General features: G+C 34.2%; 1 protein-coding gene and 1 long non-coding RNA gene across 3 annotated transcripts; both read right to left on the bottom strand.

Moving 5' to 3' along the window:
* Positions 1 to 510: 510 nt before the first annotated feature.
* LOC111455571 (inositol hexakisphosphate and diphosphoinositol-pentakisphosphate kinase VIP2-like) lies at positions 511 to 25,024 on the bottom strand. Of its 2 annotated transcripts, none has more exons than XM_023097286.1 (31): positions 24,799 to 25,024; positions 24,405 to 24,553; positions 24,269 to 24,328; positions 23,884 to 23,930; positions 22,899 to 22,982; positions 22,348 to 22,411; positions 20,048 to 20,201; positions 18,329 to 18,399; positions 18,003 to 18,107; positions 17,680 to 17,772; positions 15,436 to 15,510; positions 14,719 to 14,804; positions 13,143 to 13,349; positions 12,960 to 13,059; positions 12,806 to 12,876; positions 12,340 to 12,421; positions 11,260 to 11,415; positions 11,034 to 11,076; positions 9,651 to 9,733; positions 9,306 to 9,368; positions 9,152 to 9,226; positions 8,185 to 8,310; positions 7,739 to 7,980; positions 7,440 to 7,484; positions 6,421 to 6,487; positions 5,699 to 5,770; positions 3,945 to 4,189; positions 3,806 to 3,863; positions 2,859 to 3,026; positions 1,908 to 1,982; positions 511 to 1,410 (listed from the first exon to the last, which is right to left on the bottom strand). In XM_023097286.1, exons 2-31 carry the CDS (start codon positions 24,513 to 24,515, stop codon positions 1,150 to 1,152), a joined length of 3,189 nt encoding a protein of 1,062 aa, XP_022953054.1. In that variant the 5' UTR covers positions 24,516 to 24,553; positions 24,799 to 25,024; the 3' UTR covers positions 511 to 1,149. The 2 variants fall into 2 exon arrangements, with proteins under 2 accessions (XP_022953054.1, XP_022953062.1); XM_023097294.1 differs by having other exon boundaries at positions 24,432 to 24,553.
* Positions 20,418 to 22,341, bottom strand: LOC111455601. The gene is made up of 2 exons (XR_002712607.1): positions 22,060 to 22,341; positions 20,418 to 20,632 (listed from the first exon to the last, which is right to left on the bottom strand). It is a non-coding gene; the product is annotated as an uncharacterized LOC111455601 (long non-coding RNA).

Genomic DNA, 25,024 nt, shown 5'->3' with positions numbered 1-25,024 from the left:
ATTCATACTTCTCATTCACACATTATAATTGTTCCTTTTTTCTGGACAAAGAGCATACTATCTACCCAAGTGGGTTGGCCTCAGGTAGTTGATTGCTTCAACCATCACCATAAACTGAAAAAAAGCCTAAAGAAAAGCTAAGAGAGGTTAGATACTAAGCTTAAATCCAACAAAAGCCTTGAGTTGGTAGATCCTTGATAATGAATAGCGCATATTCTTGTTCCAAAATCCTCTCAATCGTAATGGAGCAACGTGTAAAATGGGTTATAGGGGACCCATCGTTGAGCAAGTTGGTGCTATGCAACTTCACCTAATAAATTCAACTCAAGTTATACTAATATTGACTGATGAAGGTTATACCTTGTGCATATCCACGAGAAAAGAAACAGAAGAAAAGAAGGTTATCTCGTGCATGGATAGATGCCCAGAGTGCTAAATTTATCCTGAACCACGTAAGAAATTGAATCAATACACTAAACATAACAAATGAGAATTTCAGAGGAAAGTAAAAGGCCAAGAAACACAAACTTCTTTTAAAAGAAAACATCATTGTTTACAGTGACTGACATACGGAGGGTAGGTGAAAGATGGGTTAGACTACCTGTCTGTTATGGTCGGGTTCAACAAGCTTCTTTTGTTGTTGAACCCTATAATAAAACTCAAAATGTAGCTGGCTAGTTTTTTAACGGACTATGGTTAGAAGGGTAAAACTACAAAAGGAATGAAAAAAAAAAAGTAAAAGAGAAATTCAAAAAACCCGAACTCATAACAAATAATGAATTTCAAAATTTAACAAAGAACTAATGCATCAAATGAAATCAAGATAATTAACGTCGGCCCATCCAAGTTGGAATATACTTCTGAAAGCTCCATTGATTATTGGCAGTCTTCCTTTCAAGGAACTTTGTTTCGCAAAGAAGCTTCACCTTCCAAACTCTATCCACTTCCTCGTCCAAATGAGATACCGAATTTGGCTCCATAAGAAATGTTGAAAATAAATCTCAAAGGGAGTCTTGGAAGATAAAATTCACACATCTAACGAATATATATAGAAAGGAGAAATGCCAAAAAATTTCTTGAACTTCCATAAAAGATTCAATTTTTCAGAAGATTGATTTTTCTTGAAAAATGAAGGGATAAAAGAAGCATTTACTTTCCATTAGTAGAGTGTTTATGGAAAGGCCAAAGGTTTGCCAGACGCTCGAGTACTGCGGCACTTTTCGAGAAGTAACCCGAGAAGCCAGCAGGGGTTGATGGCGGAGGAAAATCTTCAGCTGGCATTGCAAAAGGACGCATCATTGTTTCCATTTTTTCTAGCGTTAGGCACGATCCCACTTCTTGCAGCCTCTCTGGACCCATTATTGGCAGCGTATGTTCCTGATGCAATGAAGTTGCTTCACTATCGTTTTTCTGTCGGACAAGATTGAAACATTAGCTTAGTTTGAACTGGAAACCATAGGAAATTCTGTTAGGAACCCAGTGATGCTTAGGGCATGTTTGAGAGTAATTTGGAATAACTAACATCACTTTTGTCATGCCCATTTAGTGCTTTTGGGCATGCCTCAAGTGATTTTGGAATAATTTTGGTCATTCCAAAATCACTTCCATATATATCACTTCTAAACATGACCTTAGTTTCTATTATCAATGGCCAGCTTACATGAATCATATCTCGTAAAATTAACACTGTTCTCAATTGCACAAGGGAAAGTGAAATTAGACATTTATACCACTATGTTATCCCAGTTTATAAAATCAATCAGTTTTATTTGAACGTGCTTTAATATTAAGGCACAGATTAGACATGGAATAATGAAAGTAAGAAGCAACGAAGAATATATTACACAAGATACTTTCCTCATGTGAACTTAACATTTAGATGTTTGTTATCGGTACGGTTACATTACCTCTAAGGGGGACAGGTCTGCACCACGGCTGAATGTCAACTCTATGCGAAACCTTTTAGGATCTTCTAAAGCCACCTGCAGTTTATTTGAAATCAACGAATCAGCCTCACAAGAGTTTTGTTTTTCGTTTTTTTTTCAGTAAGAAACACAAATCATGAATTTATTATGATGAAGAGGGCCTGATGTAGGCCCAGGGCCATCAGAGTGCACAATGGGCAAGAAGTCCGACCTTGAATGGACATGGATATCAAGCAGGACTTGAGGGTCACAAGGAAGGTGGGAGACCTGTATAACCCTTAAACACTACCGGCTTTGTAAATGACATCTCATTCCTTATTACCTTGAATGACCAATCGAAGAATGTAGCTCACTGTTTTCATAAACAACATAACCAGACCAACTAGCACTCAACTGACTTAATTTACCATGTGTTACTACAGCTGATTAACCAAATATGCCGCATGTCATTCAAGCAACACCGATAATGTTAGAAAATTAATTTATTGAACCTGCCCGTGTTTGATTAAAACTGAAAAGCTCGAAAGAAATCATGAATGGGGAAAAAAGATGGTTGACTGAAGTAGGTTTTAGCACTAGCACTATGAATCTTCATTAAACCTCATATATGCAGCACCCTTGCAATTGGAACAACTATTTAGGCCTGGTTTCTAAGTGTTTAAAAAAGGATTTTGAAGCATTTAGAAAGTTATTCCAAAAAGCCCCTAATTCTCTAGTTCTCATAAGCAAAATTTGCAAAAAATGGGTTCTTTTACAGTCAAGATGCAGTGTTGCTAGAAGCCCACACTCAGAAAAGCCTCAGGCTAATTTCTGGAGCAAGTGGTTGTTTGAAACATCAGTTGTAGGTCTAAAAATATTGCTCCAACAGAAATCATGTGCAACCTAACAAGGATTGAAATTGAACGTAAGTATTACATTTCACTTCACAATTACCTCTGTGTTCTCGAACATTCTGAGTACAATATAACTCATATAATCAAGCTCCTTGGTTTTATGCAACCGTTCCAAAGCACTATGGCAGGCAAGGCTATCCTCTCCAACAAGAGATTCATCAAGGTTACAGTAACGGATCACATTCATCAAAGAATGGATATGCGATTCCTGTCATTCAAACGAATATGGTTAAATATGAGCACTATCAAATGCACATGTGGAGTGACGAAAAAGAATGATTCATAACATTAAAAAAAGTTTCAAAACAAGCTTGGCTAAATTTTATGAAATAGAAAAAAGTAAATAACACTGTCAAGAATAGAACCCATAGTAAGCAAAAGTTTGTTGCTTGAAGAGTATAAAAATGAAGGTAAGATGACCACAGATAAGCTTTAACAACAAAACTAATATAAGGATTAGTAAAAGAAGGGTGTCAAGTTGGGAGTTGAGTTGAACAACTTTACCTCTACAAGAAGGATAATCCAGATGGAAGCTAGAGACAAACGATTTGCAAGAAATAACTGTTTTGACAAAAAGAACCATTTGATCTTTTCTTTTTTCTTTTTTTTTTTGATAAGAAACCTGAGCGTGTATACTAAGAACAATAATAGACAACAATCTCAGGGCAGGGGAAGAGATTGCCCCTCCCAAAACCATTTGATTAACATTTAACAGCTACATTCCTGGCTATCAAACAAAGATCATGAGGCAATAATTATCAGGCCTCCTTTCCACATGCTCAGCTAAAGAAAACATTAGAACAGTTCAAATAACCATCTTGTTTTGTATGTTGACAGAAAAAGAAAACGAAGAACTCATCAATGCCATGAAAAGTTGGCCATCGTTTGAATCAATCAAGGGATAAAAATAGCGATCAACATATGGGATTCCCATAATGCAAGATTTAATCAAATGAATAACTTATATTTTGTAATTGTTATACTTACTGACGTAAAGTAAAGTCGCGTCCTAACATGGCGTTCAGGAGTCTTTACATTAGCATAACTGAAAGATAGGAAAGAACGAAACAATTAAGTCAAGCTGTAAGAGTTTAAGAGAAATATGAAGCAGTGTCCCAATTCTTACTTTGGATCCAAGCGATATTTGGTCTCTTTATCATCATCATCATCTGGGTCCATCGATATTTCACTTGGTGTGTTGGATTTTCTCATGTCCTCATTCTTACTGCTAGGCTTCAATAGATTGTCTACATCTTTCTTTTCAGTTAACCTCGAATGGTCTTGATGACTCTTTGAATCTGCAACTTCAATTGCTTCTTCACGAGCATTCCGAAGATCAATCAAAATTTTACCCAGCAAACGGCGAGCAATCTAGCAGCAAAAGTATGAAATTTTCAGGTAAAAAAGTATTGGCTGCTGTTTATTGACTCAAAAGTAAAAAGGACTTCCATTGGACAAAATGTTGAACGTGGATGACCAGGGTTGGATGTTGAATGGGAGACTGAGTTTTATTTTGCAGGAAACAGGTTCTTTGTTTGTCAGATATGTGCATGCTTGGTTTTTTATTATTATAAATCAATGTTCTTATAAAACTACGAAGTCATATTTGGCAGATAAATATCATTGTTACTTTAAAGATCAGAAGTATTTAGAAATAAAGGAAAAGGATAATACAGGGTTAAGTTTAATTTTAAAAGATCTTAATACTTCGAACTATTGATCATCTAATCAAATTATTCATATATATATATATATATATATATATATCTAAGAAGTAACCAATCCTCATGGAGCAAAAATACATTGAAGCCATCTGTAAATAAATATCAGTGTTATCTAACTATAAATTAATATTCTACATTAGAATCTTTGAAAAAACTTTGGAGTCGCCATTAGTCATGTTGAAGGTAGGATTGGTCACCCATTTACAAGAATAAAAAATTGGTCTACATAAATCAAATTGAATTTGGGAGTCATTTGTTTGTGGAAGGTGTTAACACTCTACAACACCCATGTACCAAAACTTATCTTTTGTATCCACTTAAAATAATGGAGTTCTACAAAGTTTTATTTTTAAATGTCCCATGTTCATTAATTCACATTTTAGAAATAAAACATGAACTAACAATTGTGAGTGACATAGAGAAGTCGTTCAAAAAAATGGAATTTTGTTTTGGACTCCCAAAATAATTTTCCTCGCGTTAAGAAATTAGAAAATCAAACTCCAACTTTTCTAATCTCTATTGTCGGAATTTTTGGACAAATTTCTATATGTTCGTTGTAATCAAGACTAGTAGGGGGGTTTCGTAACAATATTTGAGTTATTCAATGAAAGGAGAAGTGAGATATTATTATTTAAACAACTTTTGGGTTATTTTCCAGTACGGTTTATTATTTAATCCTCCTCCAAGGAGAAGTGAGATATTATTATAGCAACTTTTCAAATGCCAACAAAAAGTTTATTTTTCAGTATAAAGTTGGTAAATGGAGAACAATTTTCTACTCAAGTTCCAAGTCACAGGAAGCTTACCTTCAATTGATATAAGGCCCTAATAAAGATCCGCGATACTAAATAATTTTGACAACTGATCTATTTTTTCTCTCTCTAACCTAAACCAGATTCGGCCAAACTTAAAACCTTGGAGATCAGGAACATTCTATAATAAGGTCTCGTATAATAATTTCAAAGTAGGTCATGTATAATGATTCAGCCTGAATTCAAGTTTTCAAGTAGGTCTTGTACAACAGTTTTCAGAAACATTCTCTAATCAATAGCAATTTCTGCTTTGGATTTATCCTCAACAGATCTATTAATGTCCCCCCCACCCCAAAAAAAAAACGAGGAATAAATAAAGGGAAGAATAAGAAAGAGAAGCTAACCTTTGAGCCAATCTTCAATTTCTGCTTTGGATTTATCCCATACTCATTTGGTATGACACCGTCTGCAAGTAACTGCAAAAAAAATGGACCAATTACTTTAGCTAACGTGACCATAGAAGTCAATGCTCAGACGATGTAAAACAGCATTGGTAAAGGAGTAAAACGTGTTGGATAAAACTAAACTCGTGAACAAAGCATATGAAAAGCAAGTTTGAAACCATATGACATCAATAATTCCTTGAGTCAAGTTTGAAATAGCACAACTATTGATTAGTTTGACTTGCAACTTTTCAACATCTGGACAAGACATTGAATATATATTCTTCAAGGTGCAGTTGCATATGTAGCATGACCCAAAATAATAGTAAATCTAGCACAAGATACAACTATTTGAAATATGTAATCATTTTAAGTCCAACCCATCCGCATTTGGTATGACACCTAACCTAGTATCAAGATCAGTGATTAATCACAAGATGCAAGATAACTTGGCACCTATCTAGTCAAAATACTATTCAAAGTTGACCTAGAGCCATATTAGAATCTAAGTTTTGTCAGATTGACCATGCACAGCCTGGACACCAATAAGTGCTTGTAGTCAATTTAAACAGGTAACTGATGGATCTCGTGTCCATGCTAACTTTAGTCGATGCATTAGCGCTTCAAAGATTACAAAGTTGTGAAAAGTTTTGGCATTCGAATGTACTGTTTGGGAATTGTACCTGAGCAACTTGGAAGAGCTCATCCAATCCTTCCAGATTAAGATGGGCATTATGTAAGAGGTCGTATCTGTCAGTTAGTCAATCAAGAAACATTCTCAGAAGAAGATATATATTATATAAAAACTCCATGTAAATAGCCAAATGCAAATCTGTTCATCATATCTTGACGTATGTTCACATATTAAGAGTATAAGAAGAAGACTTTGTCGCTTACTTTAAACGGAGTTTCTCAATAGTTTCTTTTGGTGAGAGGAATGGAAGAATTTACAGACATTCTTTCTCAACCTTTCGTTGTTTTCTGGTTTTGGTTCTTTTTCATGCAATGTATTGGTGAAAATGTAAACACCCATTTTTACTAATATTTAGGAACTAAATTGATCTCCATAATTCATTAAGTATTCATATCAGCTGTCAAGTCTGCAAACCTTATCTGATTGCATTTTGCACTATGCTCACTTAAGTAATGGCATGCATTGGAAACATTGAAGCATTGGGATAACATGAAAAGCAAGCAGCGTTAAATTAATTCCCTGCGTTGGATTCTTGAACAAGTACAGTGAAAACTATGTTTTTTTCTTTTTGTAGAGTTGGAAGTGAAAATGAGTCGTGTGCTGCATACAAATCAAAGGTCAAGACACTGAGAAATATACTTTCAGTTAAGACTGCTACAAAAATGAACACTCTTCATCACCAAATCAACACCTATTGAAAGCTTATTACTTCATGAGTTAGTATCTGGGCCGAGAATAAATGATATCTACACAACTCAGCTTGAGGGAGTGTCAAAGGATGAGCCTTAAGTTAGGAGATATTTGAGTAATCCCTTATTGTTACCTAGCATCTATGGATTTATTTAGATTTACTGTTATCTAGGGATTTTTCTAGATTTACTTCAGGTGTGATGTTATTTACTAAAGAATATTCCTACCACATAATTCCTTAATTACTTATGTATGACTGAAGCAAGTATAGTCGGTACTAATAAACAAGTCAAAATAGGAAGAAACAAGAAAACTTACTTGCACGAGTCATAAACATCAGGGATTTGTGTTATATCAAAGCGACTGCAAGATGATTTGAAATGGTAGTTAAAATGAAATCCACATAATTGCAACATTTTCATATGAAATTAATACTCCTAGCCTAAGCAATCCTCATCAAGTTCAAATTGTATGAGTCTAAAGCAATCCTCATCAAGTTGAAACGGTATGAGATTAATAAAAGATGGCGGCATAATTTCAAACTGCCATAAACTTTTCTCTTCGCTCTTGCTTCACTAGTCAAGGCAGCATAACAAATGGTACGAGTCAGTACTTACTCTTTCCGTTCATTATACAAGTCTCTTTCAAGTTTTCTCCAGCGAGCATACATGAGAAGAAATCCCTCGCTGCCACAAGGTAATCCAGCAGCAATACGATCAATATCAATATTGGTTTTACCGAGGGCCTTTGCTTGATCATAAGGTAGAACTATGTCGTACAAACTTGCCTCTGTAATCTCTTCATCTTCATCTTTGGCAAGGCATCTCACTTGTTCAGTGACCTTCTTAGTCAATTTTACCTGGAAAGAATGAAGCCATGAATACGTAGGAGTAAAAGAGGACTAAGGACATTTAAGTAAAATTATTCTTACTATTTTACAGCTTAAACCATGGATAAATGACAGCATGCGAATTTTTTCTTATAGTTTAAAAAAATTGACAATGACCTTTGGATACAAAATTGACAACGATAACATAACAGGATATTTCATAATAATAATTACCAATTTGGGTAGAAGGTCAAAGGCATTGGAAGGCAGTCCTGCTCCATCAGTCATCCATGGTGATTCCGCTAAACTGTTGCTGTGAGTTATCTTTGCACCCGATGTTATGATCTCATTCAACCTTGCCTTTGTAAAATATGAAAGAAAACCATAAAATTAAAATATGAAAGAAAACCATAAAATCAAGAAACTAGAATAAGGGATTAAACTAGTACATTTTCTTTGACAATCAAATCAAAATAGAACCATGCATTAAAAAAAAAAAAAAAAATCATACATCTATAAAAAAAGGGATTTAACTTTTGAAAGTGCATTACTTAGGTTGGGATACACGTACATAAGATCTTAACACCCTGCCACTTTCCACAGGATACATTGAAACACACACACGCGGGAAAACTTTCAAGTCTAAGAAAAAATACAAAAGTTTGAGCGAATTGACTTTTTCCCCCTTTTCTAATATCCAATTAATTTCACAGGAAAACTTTCAGGTCTTACAATATTTAATTGTCGGGAACCTTGTAGAATTTTAACATTCTATTAGGTGGTTGAGAATGAAGAAATAAAAAGGAGAAAAATATCCTTGTACGTGATGACCATCAATTTTATGAATTGACTGCACTTTTAAGCATACAATAGGATGAAAAAGTTTGATTTGAACGTTCTTTCCAAATATCATAACGAAAAATTAGAAATGTATGTTTGGTTTAAATTCATATCCATTGGTTCCTTTACCTTCTCCTAGGAGGAGCATATGTGATTATATATATATATATATATAAAGGAACCATCATAAACACAAAAAAGAAAGTATGTCCAATATCATTTTAACATTGTATTTTAAATGCAAATTTAACATGAAAACCATAGAAATTAATTGACTAATATTATATTTCAAAACTGTTGCCTTTTCTTTTTCGTTTCTGAAAATCCTAGGATCTAACCCATTCTAAAGTCGAGCAACTACCTTGGCTTCCTCCATCTCTGTACTGGCATTGTCAAGTCCGTCCAACATGGAGGAGTCCTTGCTAACAAGGGAAACCTTCAACAAGATGACATTATGAGCTAGATAATCCCAATGGTAATAGGCATTCAAACTGCATTGAGAGAAAGCTACAAACCAGGATTGGTGTTAATTGACCTTCTAGGTCGAGGAGACCCTTGGCAAATGCAGCTGCAGACATCTGCGAATGGATATTATCCAGACAACCCACATATTAAGAACAGGTTGGACAAAGTTCATAAACAATTCAGAAGCAGAAAAAAAAAATTGACAATACGTGAAAGAAGAAAAATGTTTCTGTTAAGAAACAAAAAATGCACTTCTACCTCTTCTTATTGAAGATTAATATCTAGTTTTTGAGGGGAAGAAATAATAATAATAGTTAATAAAATAATGCTAAAAAAGAAAAGAAAAGAAAACAACTGCACTTATACTGAACAAAATAGCTTCCCTAGTAATTTACCTGAACGCGGCCCTCGTCTGAGCTATAAATTTTTAAATCATGCCTATATGTACTATGGAGGCGAAGCAGACCTGTACCTTCACCTGAATAAGAGTAGAAAACGATCAAGAAGACAATGCAAATACAAAAGCTATTGCTGTCAATCATTTACAGATATGTCACAGACAAAGCAATTCATCTTTATTTGACCATGTAATATCTGCATTACCATCTAATCTAGCAAAATCTTCAACAGATCTTAGAAGACATTATAAAGAATATCCTAATTTCATGCCTAGCAGCGCAACCTACACCATGTGCAAATCTGGTCCACATTAAATGTGGATCAACATTCCATGGTTTAGTGATGGTACAATAAATTATAATATCTACTCCAGCAGTTCTCAAGTGCTATCAAATACAAAAAAAAAAAAAAAAAAAAAAAAAAAAAAAAAAAAAAAAAAAAAAAAAAAAAAAAAAAAAAAAAAAAAAAAAAAAAAAAAAAAAAAAAAAAAAAAAAAAAAAAAAAAAAAAAAAAAAAAAAAAAAAAAAAAAAAAAAAAAAAAAAAAAAAAAAAAAAAAAAAAAAAAAAAAAAAAAAAAAAAAAAAAAAAAAAAAAAAAAAAAAAAAAAAAAAAAAAAAAAAAAAAAAAAAAAAAAAAAAAAAAAAAAAAAAAAAAAAAAAAAAAAAAAAAAATCCATTGAATGATGAGAGGGTGTTCTTTTTAGTCTCAAAAGAACATGAATATCTATCAGCCTAAAAATGCTCCAAGTCTCGAAAGGCCATGGATATCTATTGTGGAGTATGCGACACAATTGAGAAATGGTGTCAAATCTCTTTCGACAAAGATCTTCTGCAGGGGAATTTTTGGCTTACAAGTGATATCCTTCAAGTGGTGTACCTAAGAATCTACTAGTGGCTAAGTCCAAAAATGTCCCAGTACAATATTGCCGATCAAAGGAGCTAAACGGGTGGAATACATGGTTAGGGAGAAATCTAACATGAGATGCAAAGAATTCCATGTCATAATACCTCTTACATTTGGCTCTTTTTCAAATCCCTAATAAAATGATAATGAGTTTGAAAGTGAGAAAGCATCCTAGATAGCTGGTGTCTTGGATTTAACAAACTAGAATGCAACATGAAACCCAAGTATTTACATGATTTTAAATGGTTGGTAAGGACCTATAGAGAAGAATTAAGAGGAAGAATGTAAACTCAAAGATTATCCCATAGGCCATAATATCAGTAAAAGGTTGATTAAGCCAATACAATGCTCATAATATTTTCAACAACCATTACTATAAGGCTCAAAAAAACAAACCTAATTCAAATGTTTATATCAATAACCTATTATTTCCCCGTACATGGTCTATTATATAAAAATATATTCATAATTCTAACCTGGATACATGTTGTTGCGAAAATATCTTCCAAGTTCTTCAGCCTGCAAAAAAATGGAAACAGACACGAAAAGTGACGAAACTATGACCAGAAATGTTTTTATGTTTACATGAACTGAGGAACTGTATGTGCATTACAAGACTGACATTTTAAGATCACAAATTGAAGAAATACCACAGCCACACTATAATAAATAACAGTTTGGTTCAAAATTGAGAATCAAAACCTGTTTCCGGCCCGCGTGTGTAAGAACGCCTCCATATTTAAGAACCATGAGAGCTTCCACAGGCCGTTCTTCCTCTTCACCATTACTTTTTGTAACTTTAACCCATTTTAGTGGCTTCAGCTGAACCTTCCTATAGATACCAGAGAAATGCCCACCCTGGATAAATAAAAATAAAATAAAAATGAATAAATAAAAAGCATGAAAAAGAGGGAGAAGATGCAGTCTGCATCATAAAATCTAATAATAATTGAAAAATATGTTTGGGTGGGGCTGGGGCAGGGAGGTATGTCGTTCATATCTCATAGCATAGCAAGGCATTAAGGTGCACAAGACACAAATATGACGTCTAATGGCAACCTGTCAACTTCTAAAGAAGTAGGACTCAAACATGTTGAGGGTTCATTTTCTTAACAAACATAAACAAATGAAATATAATTGCAGAAGCACAGCAAGTGACATGAACCTTTCCTCACAATTTCTTTAATCTTTCAGATGGACTTTTAGGGTTGAGTTAAATTGTGGGGCTCAGGCCGACCATAATAAAATAAGAAATGGGTTGGGTTGATTAAAAAACTTCTCATTTTTTTCAGGTGGACTTGTCTATATGTCCCCTATGTCTGAACGTATCCCTGAAGTGTGAAGTTTAAAAATAGAAAGAAAAAGAAACTACGTTTTTTTTGCATGTCAAATATATGCCTAGAGATCCAAATAATTAATTATCATTTTACAGATCGGTTCAGGTACTGCAGGTAACCACGTGTTTGCATTGACTAATGTTGGCAACAAGATGTTTTGCATTTTGCATTCATACAAGTGAATGACAACTAAATGTCTTATTATATTTGCCTCCTAAAACTACTTGACAGGATGAAATTGATATAGGATTCATACAAAAGTTGTCAGACCTGTAATAATACCAATGAGACGAAACACTGCTTTAGTTTGGCTTTTTTGTGGGGCTCTTTTCGATGCCCTTTTATTCTTTCATTACCTTGATGAAAGTTTTAGCTTTCTTATTGAAAGAATATGAAAACAGACACTGCTAAGTTAAAACCTTAAATTAAACAGATAGAAAGAAACCTCCTCAAGCACTGCTTTAACTTGACGAAGCTTCTCTGCATGCTCAAAGTCTTCTGCTTCACTATCACTTTCTCGATCTGGTCTATACGGTCCACAAATAATTTAAGAATTTAAATCAAAATCAATATCTTGGTAAGTAAATTCATCATAATGTTGGGTTTTTCATTTTCCTACTTACAAAAATGACAAACACATAAATATAAAAAGTGTAGTATGATGCATGTTCGAATAACGAAAACCTCAAAATGGAAAAGATAGTTTGCATTCTTTGAATCTTGTTGAATAGATAATTGGTAATGATAATTGACCCTTAATTTCAGCGAATAATTTGATAAATTGAAAAACAGTTGAATAAATCTATCAACCGCACATTGATGAGAAAATAGAGAGAAATATACATGGATAGACTACATGCTAAAATTTCGGGATAAAGCCCTGATAAAATTATATAATTGCAGTCTGATACCTAGTACGAGGTACAAGCATTCTGGTGGCATCTAGTAGATCCTGCAACTGCACAGCACTTTTTAATTTTGTCTGCAAAATGATTTTTAATAGGTGTCAAAAGGTTTTGTTTAGTCGGACGAAAGAGAAAAAGGATATAGATATAAATATATTGCCTCAGATCTTGGACGCCCTCCATTATACTTCAACATCAAGTTGAGTAGCTTTTCCTCGGTAACCTTCAATTTCACCTTCTGTTTGGGAGTTCTATCACCACTGACGATATAAAATGTAAGTTGTGTTAGACATACAGAACTGATACTTTGTATACAGAGAGAAATCAAAGTATTGTAACATACTGCCGAATGACAACAATTACACATCGTAATTCCTCAGACTGGCCAAATGTTCCAATAATACCACTTCCTTGACGAGTCAATCCTTCAGAGACCTGAATTTGTTCATTGACTTTCCATGGTAAAGTAGGAGGAATAGCTGAAGAAAGATGGGGAGCTTTTGCATCTAAAAACATCTTTCGGAGAAGACAAGCGGCATCATCATAATACCTGCACTTACTCACCAAATATTAGTGTATTATTTGCCAAAACAAAAATGATTTTTAGTATTAACGACAGTGAGCACAGTAAAAGATGTCAGTGATTTGAGCATTCTCCTTCGCATATAGCCAAATTATTAACACAATTGAAAAGGTTGAATGCTATTGAAATCTTTAAGCAACTTGAATTACAACCAACCACCAGAAATGATTTTAAAAGGCAAGGTACAATAAGTGATAGCTTAGCAAATTAGTCAATTAGAGCCGGCATCTCGAAGGGCTGAGATATAACAAATATGATCGTCTCTCCAGACACCTCTCATCTAGCGTCTATGAAGGTGGGTAATCTCATCGCTCATGAAAGAAAACTCTCACATACAGATATGTTCTTCAAATTGTATAAATTAATTCACGTTCAGACATTCGGCTTATCATTCTGTTAGCATAGTAACTTACTGATTAGATTCCAATCCACTAAAAAAAATGTAACAAAAAAGAACCAGCAAGCACCCTTTGACCACGTTATCTAATCACCTTTCACCATGATAGAGTACACCATGAATACCCTTAGCTTCTACTAAAGGCTTCCACTTAACAGAGACCACCGTTATTCTAAAGGAGAAAGCATCACCCTATTCAAACTACTATTCTGTAATCTTCCTATTAATAATGTCTCATTTTTCATGGCCGCTAAGGAGTTCGATTCCACAGACAAACAATTTTTTTTATGAGGTTCCAAAAATAACTTTACAGAGGCTTTCTTTAGAAAGATTCAAAAGGTAAACGGAGCTAGTCACTTGGCCTGAGGCTTAGCTTTCTTCCCCTAGTTTCATACTATCAATGAAACTAACAAACATTGCTTTAGATGGATACAATGCAGCTGCTATGTAGTCTGTTTCAGAGGTGTTAAGTTCTCGTGGCACTCTAAGAGCCTGGAGGATTTGATTTCGGAAAAATGTCTGGGAAAAAAGAATTCAAAATTCCTACTTTAGATTAAATGAGTTGTGGGCAAAGTTACAGTTCTTGGCCCCTCTTGGTGAACCCTGTTCCAAGTTTCGTGTAGTTCTGATGTGCTTTTGATCATAACAAAGGAGATTCAGTAAGGCCCCTTGGCCCTCGAGGGTGATTCCTTACCCCTTGGCATTAATGAAAGTCTTCTCTCAAACACAGCTCAACTGCTAGATGATGACTCAGAAGGATCTTTAACCCTTTTACCTTGGATATTATAGGATTTGAACATTAATGCAACGGTGCAGCAGGTTGTAAATAGAGGTATAAAAGGTTTCAGAACAGAGCCGAACCAATTGAAAAATTAGGTTGAAGTACGATATTATTTATCACAATTTTCTAGAAATGAGATATAAAGCATAAAGCATTACTTGTGAGAGTTCTTAACGAAACTCCATCCATTTACATCACAAACATATGAGCGGCCCTCACATCGTAGAAGATCAAATCCACAAACCTGCAGAAATAAAGGAAAAATAGAATCAGCTGTTAAAAATTTACACCGAAAAGTAATTTAGGGAAGAAGGAACAAACGCACAACGGTTGTGGCTGTGCAGGTCTGTGTAATAGGAGTTTCTTGAACACATAACTACAACAAATTATATTCAAAGGAGCTAATTCTTGTACAAATATAAAAAAGTTTTCATCTATAAGCATTTCATAGGAATTTGAAATGAGGGAGTCAAATACGCAATCCAACCATCCATACTTCAGACCTTAATAAATTATTAGTTTGAAAAGCAAAAGAAAAGGGAGATGGAATCAGAAAACTGAAAAATAAATTAATTGCGACACATAGTTTCCCAACTTAAGGAAAAAAAATAAAAACAGAGCTCATAAGTACCTGTTAAGAAAACTTAAGGAATGTCAAAACTAACACATTCTACTTAAAAAATTGTGAAAATCTGTTAATAGCCACCAGACTACTAAACATTTTGGGTTGTTCAAGCAGGCAAGATGAACAATTGAACAATATAAATAGTTTCTATCACGTAAAGCAATCAAGAGAGAGAGAGAGAGAGCAAAAGAGAGGAATGATATCAATTATTTCAAAGATCAATTAAATTATCAAATTTTATTCAACTTACCGCTTGCCTAAATGCACGACAAACATCTCTAGCCATTTGCTTCTCGGCAGGAGTCAAGAGTACAGGATATCTCACCTGGAAAAATACAGATATATGGTACATTATATATATATATATATATATATATATATATATATATTTATTTATTTTCTTTTTTTCTTTTTCTTTTTTTGAGTAATATATAAATATGTCTTGAATGATCGTGGATGTAAATGCTAGCTCAACACCTCTTGTAATATCAATTAACTTACTCAACAATCTTTTTCTTTTTTAACCAAAAAAAACTATTCATTGATGAAAAGGTTTTAAAAAATGGTCAAGGAAACAGCCTCCGAAGGGGGAGAACAAAAAAAAAAAGCAAAGTATAGCAATGAGCCAAAGAGATCATAGAAGAATCTCCATGTGGCGGCAATGATCCAAGTACTGTAAATACTATTATCATTATGTAGAGCACTTTGAAGCCTTCGAAATGACAATATCCCATGACCACTTGGAGCTTTCTCCATCCCTTGGAAGATTCCCACGTCTTTTAAATCAAATAATCCATAAAGCAGCTTTAACTGGAAGTATATGGATGAGCCAAAAGAGACCACAGTAGAAGTCTCCAATTGGCTACAATGATAGAAGTACAATAATTATTAACTTCCGCTTGCGAAGTTAACCAAGATGAAAAGTAGAAACAGCATTATCCTAAACATCATCAGGAGCTTCTCCATCTCTTCAGAAAATTCTAATATTTCATTCCAACAAAATATTCCACCAAAAGCTTTAGTTAGATCTTCAGAGTAAACGACAGTAAATGAAAATGGTTAGTATGTTTTCCATCCTTCTTGTAGGGGCTGCAACAGTTCGGAGAGAACGTTGCTAGGAATTCTAGCTAGGATCTTGTCAAGCCACTTAGAAATCAAGTTAAACTAAAATCTTTAATTTTAATTGGTATATTAACCGTCCAAATAGAACTACAAAGGAAGACATAGCAGAAGTTGAATAGTTTAAATCTTGAAAATGAGGTTAACAGGAAAAGAGTCTTAAGCCTTCAAGCTCCCATATTCCAACATCTTTTTTCTCTTATAAGTGAATACCCTCATTTTTAGTTATTGGGTCTTCAAAGTAAAAGGTAGTAAAAGCAGGCAGCTAGGTAAAATGCTCATCGATTCCAGTAATTGGTAAACTGTCCACAACCATACCTCGGTCAAAGACATGCAAGAGTCTAGAAATGACGATTGGGAAATTGATTTAAATGAGGTCTTCTAAATAGAGTACACTGATGGATTCCAACTTTTGCTTTTCTTTGCGGGACCTCTGCAAAGATAAAACCTAGCTTTTTAATAGCCCTACCAAGTTTACAGTGAAATCCCTTCAGCTTCCTCATCAAAAGAGATCTGAAGGCTCACCACAGCTTTATGCAACCAATTGCGAAAATCTTCTGTTCCCAAAAAAAGAAAATTCTTTTTTCTGACCTTCAGTCTTGACAACTTGAGCAAAAATTATAGAATTTGGTGAAGGAACCAAACTCTAACCTCAACCTAAATTGGTAAGTTGATGTTTATCTGCATGGGGAACAACGAGCCATCTCTGCCCTTTCTGCCCCTTCCCATCCAAACTTGGGAAGAATTTACTGTGCCGCTAAAGCTTCAACCTCCCAAGTCCATACAAGACCAGTCAATTTATAGAGCAACTGTTAAGTGATCATCGTTTCAAGGGCCAGAACTGTTGGAAGAGAGATCTACCTACAGTTGTTTCAGCTTCTTCCGGAATCTTAAATCCAAGTTCATTAGCAATTATTCCTTTTGGTCCATGCATGCCACTTGGAAAATGCTTTTGCAACTCCTTTGGCAGTTTTTCATAATTTTATTGTCTTCATGAAATGGTATCTTATCTAAAGAAGAAATAAGAAAGAGAATAATTATGATAGCAGAAACAATGCAGCCATGTAACTGAAGAATTGTCCATCCCTATTCCATGCATATTTGAGAACTACTTGCTCAAAAGGGACAAAAATTCATCTTCTCATATTCCACTAGAAAAGGATATGTTCCTTCTATATTTCTTTTTTTAAGACTTTAACAACTTTTTTATAAAATAATAATAATAACAATAAAAAGATAAAAAGATAAAAGCATGCAGCATAACTAGAACCCACGGAGAAAAAGATAAAGACGGCCAATCAAAGTGTAGAAGAGGGTAAATGATTTTTTTTTCTGTAAATTAAATGACCTACAAAATATAATACACGCCACCTACTTCTTTTCCATCAGGATTTCTCATAACAACGCCATCAACAACGGGAGATTTGCGTGCCTCGGCATGGGCATATTCAGGACCAACAGTGTAAACCTACAACCATTGGACAAGACAGTGAAACAATTATTATGCCGCCCCCCAATTAACGAGGAATTATAGGATCAACCAACTGTGACATCAGAAATTGAAAAACATTCAACAAATAAACTTCAGAAAGTATTCAACATTTCCAAAACATGGAGAAGATGTCGATTCAACTTGCACATAAACAATGAAAGAAATAAATTTCAATAGGTAAACATATGAAAGAAAATGTACAGAACCTTGACATCTGTTCCTCCAGTTGGCATAAATTCTTCATATATATATGAGCCTTCACGCCTTACTCTTCTAACCTCTGGATGAAACTCACTCGACCGATTACCAACCTGAAGTTAAGCAATTAGAATAAATCACAAAAGAATTAATCCTTCATAAGGACCTCTTAATATCTTGGAACAGAATCTAGAACTATTAATTTTTCTACCAACGCCAATGACTTGGAAATAGGTTATATGCAATGCAGAACAGGAAAATTAAACTTGTTTTCTGTTAAGATTCTCTCATATATTCATGTAACATAAAATATAGCTTCAACAAAACAGCTTACCTTCCTAAACAATTCCTTCATACCGCCACCAGCTGAACTGGGGTAATATATCATTATGCTATGATCATCCCCTTCAAATAATGATAAATGAGAAACGGTAAATCACTATGAAAGAAGAATTGCACAATAACAAAGCAATATATGAAACAATGTAGATGTTGTACGAAGGAGAAGAAAACACTTGCTGAAGGATATTCAGGAAAATATTTTTAGAGAGCGTCTTGTATGAAAATATATCAAAATATTTTTACTAGAAACTTTCATGGTTAAAATCTAAAGTTATATAGAGTATTTAAAGGATCTAAATAAGAGAACAGACCATTTTAGAAAGAACAGGTTTTTTTTTTTTTCTTAATTCAAGTGTAGAGTTAAGTGATAAGGGTTACAAAATAATTGCAAAAGAATATTGGTTTTAGAAAGCAATAAACAGAACTTCCAAAAAAAAACATGGAAGTAATACAGGGCAATGTAATTTGAGCCATCAAATGAAAAGGAGAAAACACAACATAGTTTAAAGGTCAAAAATACTTTTGTTAGCTATTTTGGCTTTTCTTACTTTTCTTTGTAATATTGAAGGCCTTGTATTTTTATAAATGTAACAAACAAGCCCAAGACATTAGAAGCTTGCGCAAGACCTTCTATGTCCACCACTTAAAACCAAACTCCAAAGCTTTTTTTTCCTACAAAATAGCATCAAATGTCTTCTATGTGGGCCTTTACAAGGTCAACCTTGAGAAAAATCACCTTGTTTACCTACTTGGCACATCTCAAATATAATTTACGAGGACCAATAATATGACTTATTTTTAAGGACCAACAAGAAGACCAACACATCGGAAATCCTTCAAGTTAGCAACTTTTTTCCTTCACAGGAAGAAAACATAGGTACACTGATGGATACAACCATTGATATACTGATTCCAGTATGATTATAGTTCTGGACCATCTTAAAATTTCCCCTTCAACGGTGTTCTAACCTTTTTAAAGAATTCGTCCTCTCAAAAGGGTTTCCCAGCCAATTACTGTCATCAGAGAGAAAAGTGTCCAACGCAACCCTCAAGAATAGACCTGGGGACTTCCACATGAACATAGAGTTCCCCTTCAATCTCATTTTCCAACCCATAAACAATGCCTATCCAGAAACTGGAAGGCTAGAACTCACTTATCAAGCTTTTTTTTTTCCATCAAACAATTACAATTCTGTGAAGACAGTACCCAATATACAATCACATTAGAAAATGAATAAAAATAAACATATACTCTTGAAACATCCATCATAGTTTGAATATTGATGCCGCTATCATCATCTATTAACCTAATAGTCAAAGGAGAAAACTATTGGTTCAGAAGTTAATATCAATCACTTAGGATATTAAATTTCATATGAAGTTTTTCTTTTTAATTTTGTCCTACGAGTATTGCATACGAGTTTTCTGCCACTAAATATAGCACAGTGGCTAATCATTCTATTAAAATATCTGACCAACGCAAATTCTTTTGGCCACCTACAATTATAAAGAGAAATTTAAGAAGCTAATAAAAATGTTTAAGATGTGATGTAAACAACATAAGTAAAACTTTAGGCTCTCTTTGAATCAAAATTTAAGATATATGTGAAAGTATGTTACCAAAATCCTAAATGTTACTCGCAATACACATGCTTATAAAAAGATAAATGGAAAGTAAAAGAAAACAAGAAAATCATAGATGCAAGCTCACCATCAACAGGCTTCTCCACAAATGGCTTCCAAAATCGGTTACCATTAACCTCAATGAAGTCTTCTTCCTCAACAAAATACTCCACCTCCTGGTATGGCACTTCTCTATTCACAAGGGCATAGCTTGGAACAGAAATTCCAAACGTTTCGAGGCGCTTAATTCCAAAAGTGAACGCAACATTAATTATTATTATTTGAATTCCAAACCACCAAAATACTCATGCAATAGTTAGTTTTTTCATCAATAAATTCATGTATGGAGTGATATGCATCTAATTCTCATAACAGTGTGACATCAATTTTAAAGATAAACTTCAAATATTATCACTTACCAATAACAATTTTTCACAAAGTATTTGTTCAAAGAAAAAGAACAATAAATCCAATTAGATTTACAAGCTTCGTATGCACAGCGGTGCCCCAACTGGAGCAATTAACCATTCAATCTCAACGTTCAACAAACCAAGGAAGAAAGAATGATGGAAATCATCAACAGACAGGAATATCCAGTCCAAGGGCCCATAGAACTTTTTCCTATGACCTACTCCTATCGAGCCTTCTTCAAGCAATTTTTTTGTTTGTAGTCCTGTACAAGTCAATGTTGCAAGTCTAAATTAGCTTGCTGTTTTTTTAATACAGAGAATTACATGTTCTTTTTATAAAAGAGAGAATTACTAGATAGGTAATAGTAAATCTAAATAATAATTCCTAGATACTAGGTAACTAAATCTAAATAATAATTCCTAGATACTAGGTAACTAAATCTAAATAATAATCCGTAGATAATAGGTAACTAAATCTAAATAATAATCCGATCATATAAATTAAGGAGGTCATCCACTTCCCAAATTATACAAATATCCTTCAACACTCCTCTCAAGCTCAAGTAGAGTAATAGATATCATTCATTCTCAGCTTGTATACTAACTCATGAATTACACAAATATCTCCTAACTTAAGGAGAATCCTTCGACACTCTCCCTCAAGCTATGAATGAATATATCTATTACTCAACTTGGACTGAATAGGTTTATGTGCAATATTGATTGCACTACTTCGACAACGCAACTCCAACGTTAAGGAAAAAACTCCAACGTTAAGGAAAAACTTCAACAGTAACTATGAAAGCTTCGAATAATTTTGGTCCAAGTGGATGATCTATAGCTATGAAGGCTCTGAATAAATTTTCCAACTGTAGCTATGAAGGCTCTGAATAAATTTTCCAACGGTAGCTATGAAGCCTCCGAATAAATTTGTCAACGGTAGCTATGAAGGCTCCAAATATATTTAGTCGAAGATCAGCTATGAAGGCTCACGATGAAAGAAGTAAGACTCTGATCATGGAGGCTAGAACTTGGTGGGTTTGCGGCTTGTGGAACAGAGAGAATAATTTTGGTCCATTGGTGGAACACATTTGCAGATTGCTGGGGCTTTGAGCAGCAGAGGAAGTCGGGGATATTTGGACTTAATATTATTTGCAGATTGCTGGAAAAAAAAAAATCAATTTGCGGTTTTCTTTTTTTCCCCCTTTTTTTTTTTTTCCATTTTGCAATCTCCTTGTAGAGGCTGAAAATTTTTAGCAACTTCTTTTGTTTTGAGCAGCAAAGTCTGAGGGTCTTGTTGAATGAGGATTTTGATGACAGCTATGCTTTGATACCATGCTGCAAGTCTAAATTAGCTTGCTGTTTTCTTACTAATTTTTAGAGAATTGCATGTCCCTTTTATAAAAGGGAGACAGGCTAAATAAATCTTAATTTCAACTACTTCGCTTATTTAATGGGATTATACAAATATCTTTTGACACTCCCCTCAAGCTCAAGCTGAGTAACAGAATAGATACCATTTATTCTGAACTTGTATACAAACTCATGAATTACACAAATATCTCCTAACTTAAGGAGAATCCTTCAATAGTTAACAGTAGTTTTTCTTTCTTCCATAAAATAGTGAATTAAGATTTTAGGCACTACAATCATTTAAAGTGTTTTGCAATGGGAACTTCTATAAAACCACCTTTTCAGTTGGCTTTAGGGGCGAGGATATTCCTGATACTTCCTTTCCTCTGCATTTTCTCCCATCTTAATGAATAATTTTTATTGAAGAAGAAACATTCACGCTCCTTAAATCAGTAAAGGTTAAGCATGTAAAATCAGTAACTCTGTGAAAGTCAAATAGAAAGATTAACGGATTATATGACCAACAACATACTAAATAACTTAAGACAAAGCACCACATAAAAACTGCCGTATTTAACAGATGTAAAAGAAATAGCATAAAATGATACAAATCAAAGAGGCATACCTGGTAAACCTTCCTTCGGTCATGAAGAAGGTATTGTGGTTCCAACTCATTTACCAAAAAGGGTCTGAATATGAGAGTATATTATTGAATATTCCATTGATGTAAAGGCATTATAAGGAAGTAATCAACCTTCTAGATGTCAAAGGACGAAAAATTTAGGCTCATATGAATATATAAAGCATTAGGAGAGACATTCCCACATCCACGCAAACAAAAGTTTGTGGATGATGTCAATGACTGCCAAACTTGCATACTCCTTGAAGCTAACTCAATTTTTACAGTGTGGAATTCTAAGAGGAAAATGAAAGTAGTTACATCGAGACTAAATTTTTACAATTAGCTTCAAAGGGGAGAAGAGGAATTGATACAACCAAAAAATTTCAAACGATAGGTCCAATCTTTTCTAAATTATTCTGGAAAAGGAGATGTCTGCTTCGGCAGTAAAAGGCCCAGGAAGACTTTGTCAATACTCGCAAGAACTAGCATGGCTGAAGCACTGATAACTAATTTATTGATGAACACAATGTACTTAATAAATGAGTAAAGCTTACTTGCGAAGAGCAGCATACTCTTCAACCTTCTCCAATGGATAGCCACTGGAGTAAAAGGCAATCAAGCAATCACAATCTGGCCATCTGAAACAAGAATTCTGATAGTTAAACGTATAGACAAGAAGAATCTAATAATTCATCAAGTACAGTAAGCTTGATTCACCAGCAACACACATGCACACTATCTGAGTTATTATGTCTATTATGTCTAAGACCTCAAACTCTAAAATTTCACCTCCATGGCATATATCCAATGTTTATTTAGTAGAAACGAATAATCTATCCAATGTTTAGTAGAAATAATTTGGAAAAAAGAAAAGAAAGAAATATGTGAATATACACGTGCTAAATTAAAATGATTAAAACTATCCCCAAAATGGAAGGCAGGGAAAGAGAAGAGACCTTCAAATTAGTAAGATCTCCACCCCTTAAATAATGCGAAAAGATTTATGTTCTCTTTTGTAATTAAACAAACCGCAAGTTAAAAGATATATGTTCTCTCTTTTGTAATCAAAAAGCCCGTAAAGTAATATTTAAGTGAATATATTCCCAACTATCTGTATGCCACTAACTTATTCTTTTAAAAAATCAAAACATCTCTTCCTTTCAGTCCAAACTCCCCAAGAAGTAGCTAAAACTTCGGTAGCCCATCTTTTCCCTTCCAAAAGGCTACTTGTCTGAAGTTCGTTCAAGATAGCATCACAATTTGAACAGTAAATCCATAGCCAAAGATGTGATATTCACTGGCCAGAGTAGAACAAGTTATTTAGCACGTGGCGGGTTAAATATTGGCAAGAGAATGTAAAACTTCTCAATGTACCAAGTAAGTGATGAAGAGTCTGCTCATGGTTATAAGAAAGGAGAGGGTCAAAATAGCAGCTAACCTTTCTCATGAAATACATGCGATAATACAAAACCAAAGATGAAAAAAATTGAATACGCGACCTCAAAATAGTTATATTCTGGTTGTAACCATATACTATACCTCTCTATTGGATCTTCAAGAATGACCTTGTCTCCAAATACTATTATCTACAATCAGTCCACATATGAAAAAGACCAATGAGAAATAAACATCCGCAAAAGCATAAACTTATAATACAATCAGAAAAATTAAATCTCCGCAAATATACACCAGTGAAAGCTTAATTTCGCAAACCTCTACAAGATATGAGATATAACCACACTGCCAAAGAGAAATTATAACACTACTTCATTTCTTAAACAACTAGGTCTTCATAGTCCATCTGTCATTCATTAATAACAGGGAGGGAAAAAACTAGCGCGTGCAATGAAACTTGTAGCAACTGTAGGAGATTTGAACTTCGCAAATATAAGAAACACGGTTGGATGATTAAAAAACGACGTACCTCAAATTCACCAAAGGCCTCCAATCTATCTAATATCTGTCTCATTGGCGACGAGGACACCTATGCAGTGCAGAAGTTCACAGAGTAAGATGATAAGCAAACAAAATAGAGTTCTGTTTCAGAGTGAGATGCGGACATGATTAAGCTTGGCGTCGCATTTCACCTTCTTTACCATCACGCAAACTCCAATCCTAATCTTCTTTTCCTGAACATCATTCTCTTCCAGTTCCACCTCCATATTTCCCATTCCAGAAAAACACAAAATCTAAATCCAATTCACACGTTCTGCTTCCACTCCAACATCAATGCCAAAATTCACAACACCACACACAAAACAGAGCAAAAAGAAAAAAAAAAGAAAGAAAAATATCAGAAGACAACGTAATCAAATCCACAACTCAAGCAACAACAAGAACACCGCAAAAACATCCAAGAACGCCAACATAAAACGAATAAAACGTTGTAAAATGAGAACACACGCAAAAAGATAACAAAAAGAGAGAGAGAGAGAGAGAGAGAGAGATGAGTACCAGAGCTTGAAAAGTAGGAGGAAGAGAAACAAGAAACTCGCCGTGGAAGATGGAGACGTTAAGGACCGAGATTATAACGGAGGTTCTAAAATGCGAGAGGAAAAGTTGAAAGCGCCATAACAATGAGAGAGAGAGAGAAAGTGATATGTATTGGAGAACGACGACGGTGAGTGTCTGGATACGCAGTTGGAAACTCGGATTCCGGAATATGCAAACAAATAAAAAT

The sequence above is a fragment of the Cucurbita moschata genome, unplaced genomic scaffold, assembly GCF_002738365.1.
Source record: "Cucurbita moschata cultivar Rifu unplaced genomic scaffold, Cmos_1.0 Cmo_Scf00002, whole genome shotgun sequence".
Taxonomy (NCBI): Eukaryota; Viridiplantae; Streptophyta; class Magnoliopsida; order Cucurbitales; family Cucurbitaceae; genus Cucurbita; species Cucurbita moschata.
The sequence above is the reverse complement of the archived record's forward strand: the minus strand, read 5'-3'. Positions and strand labels throughout refer to the sequence as shown.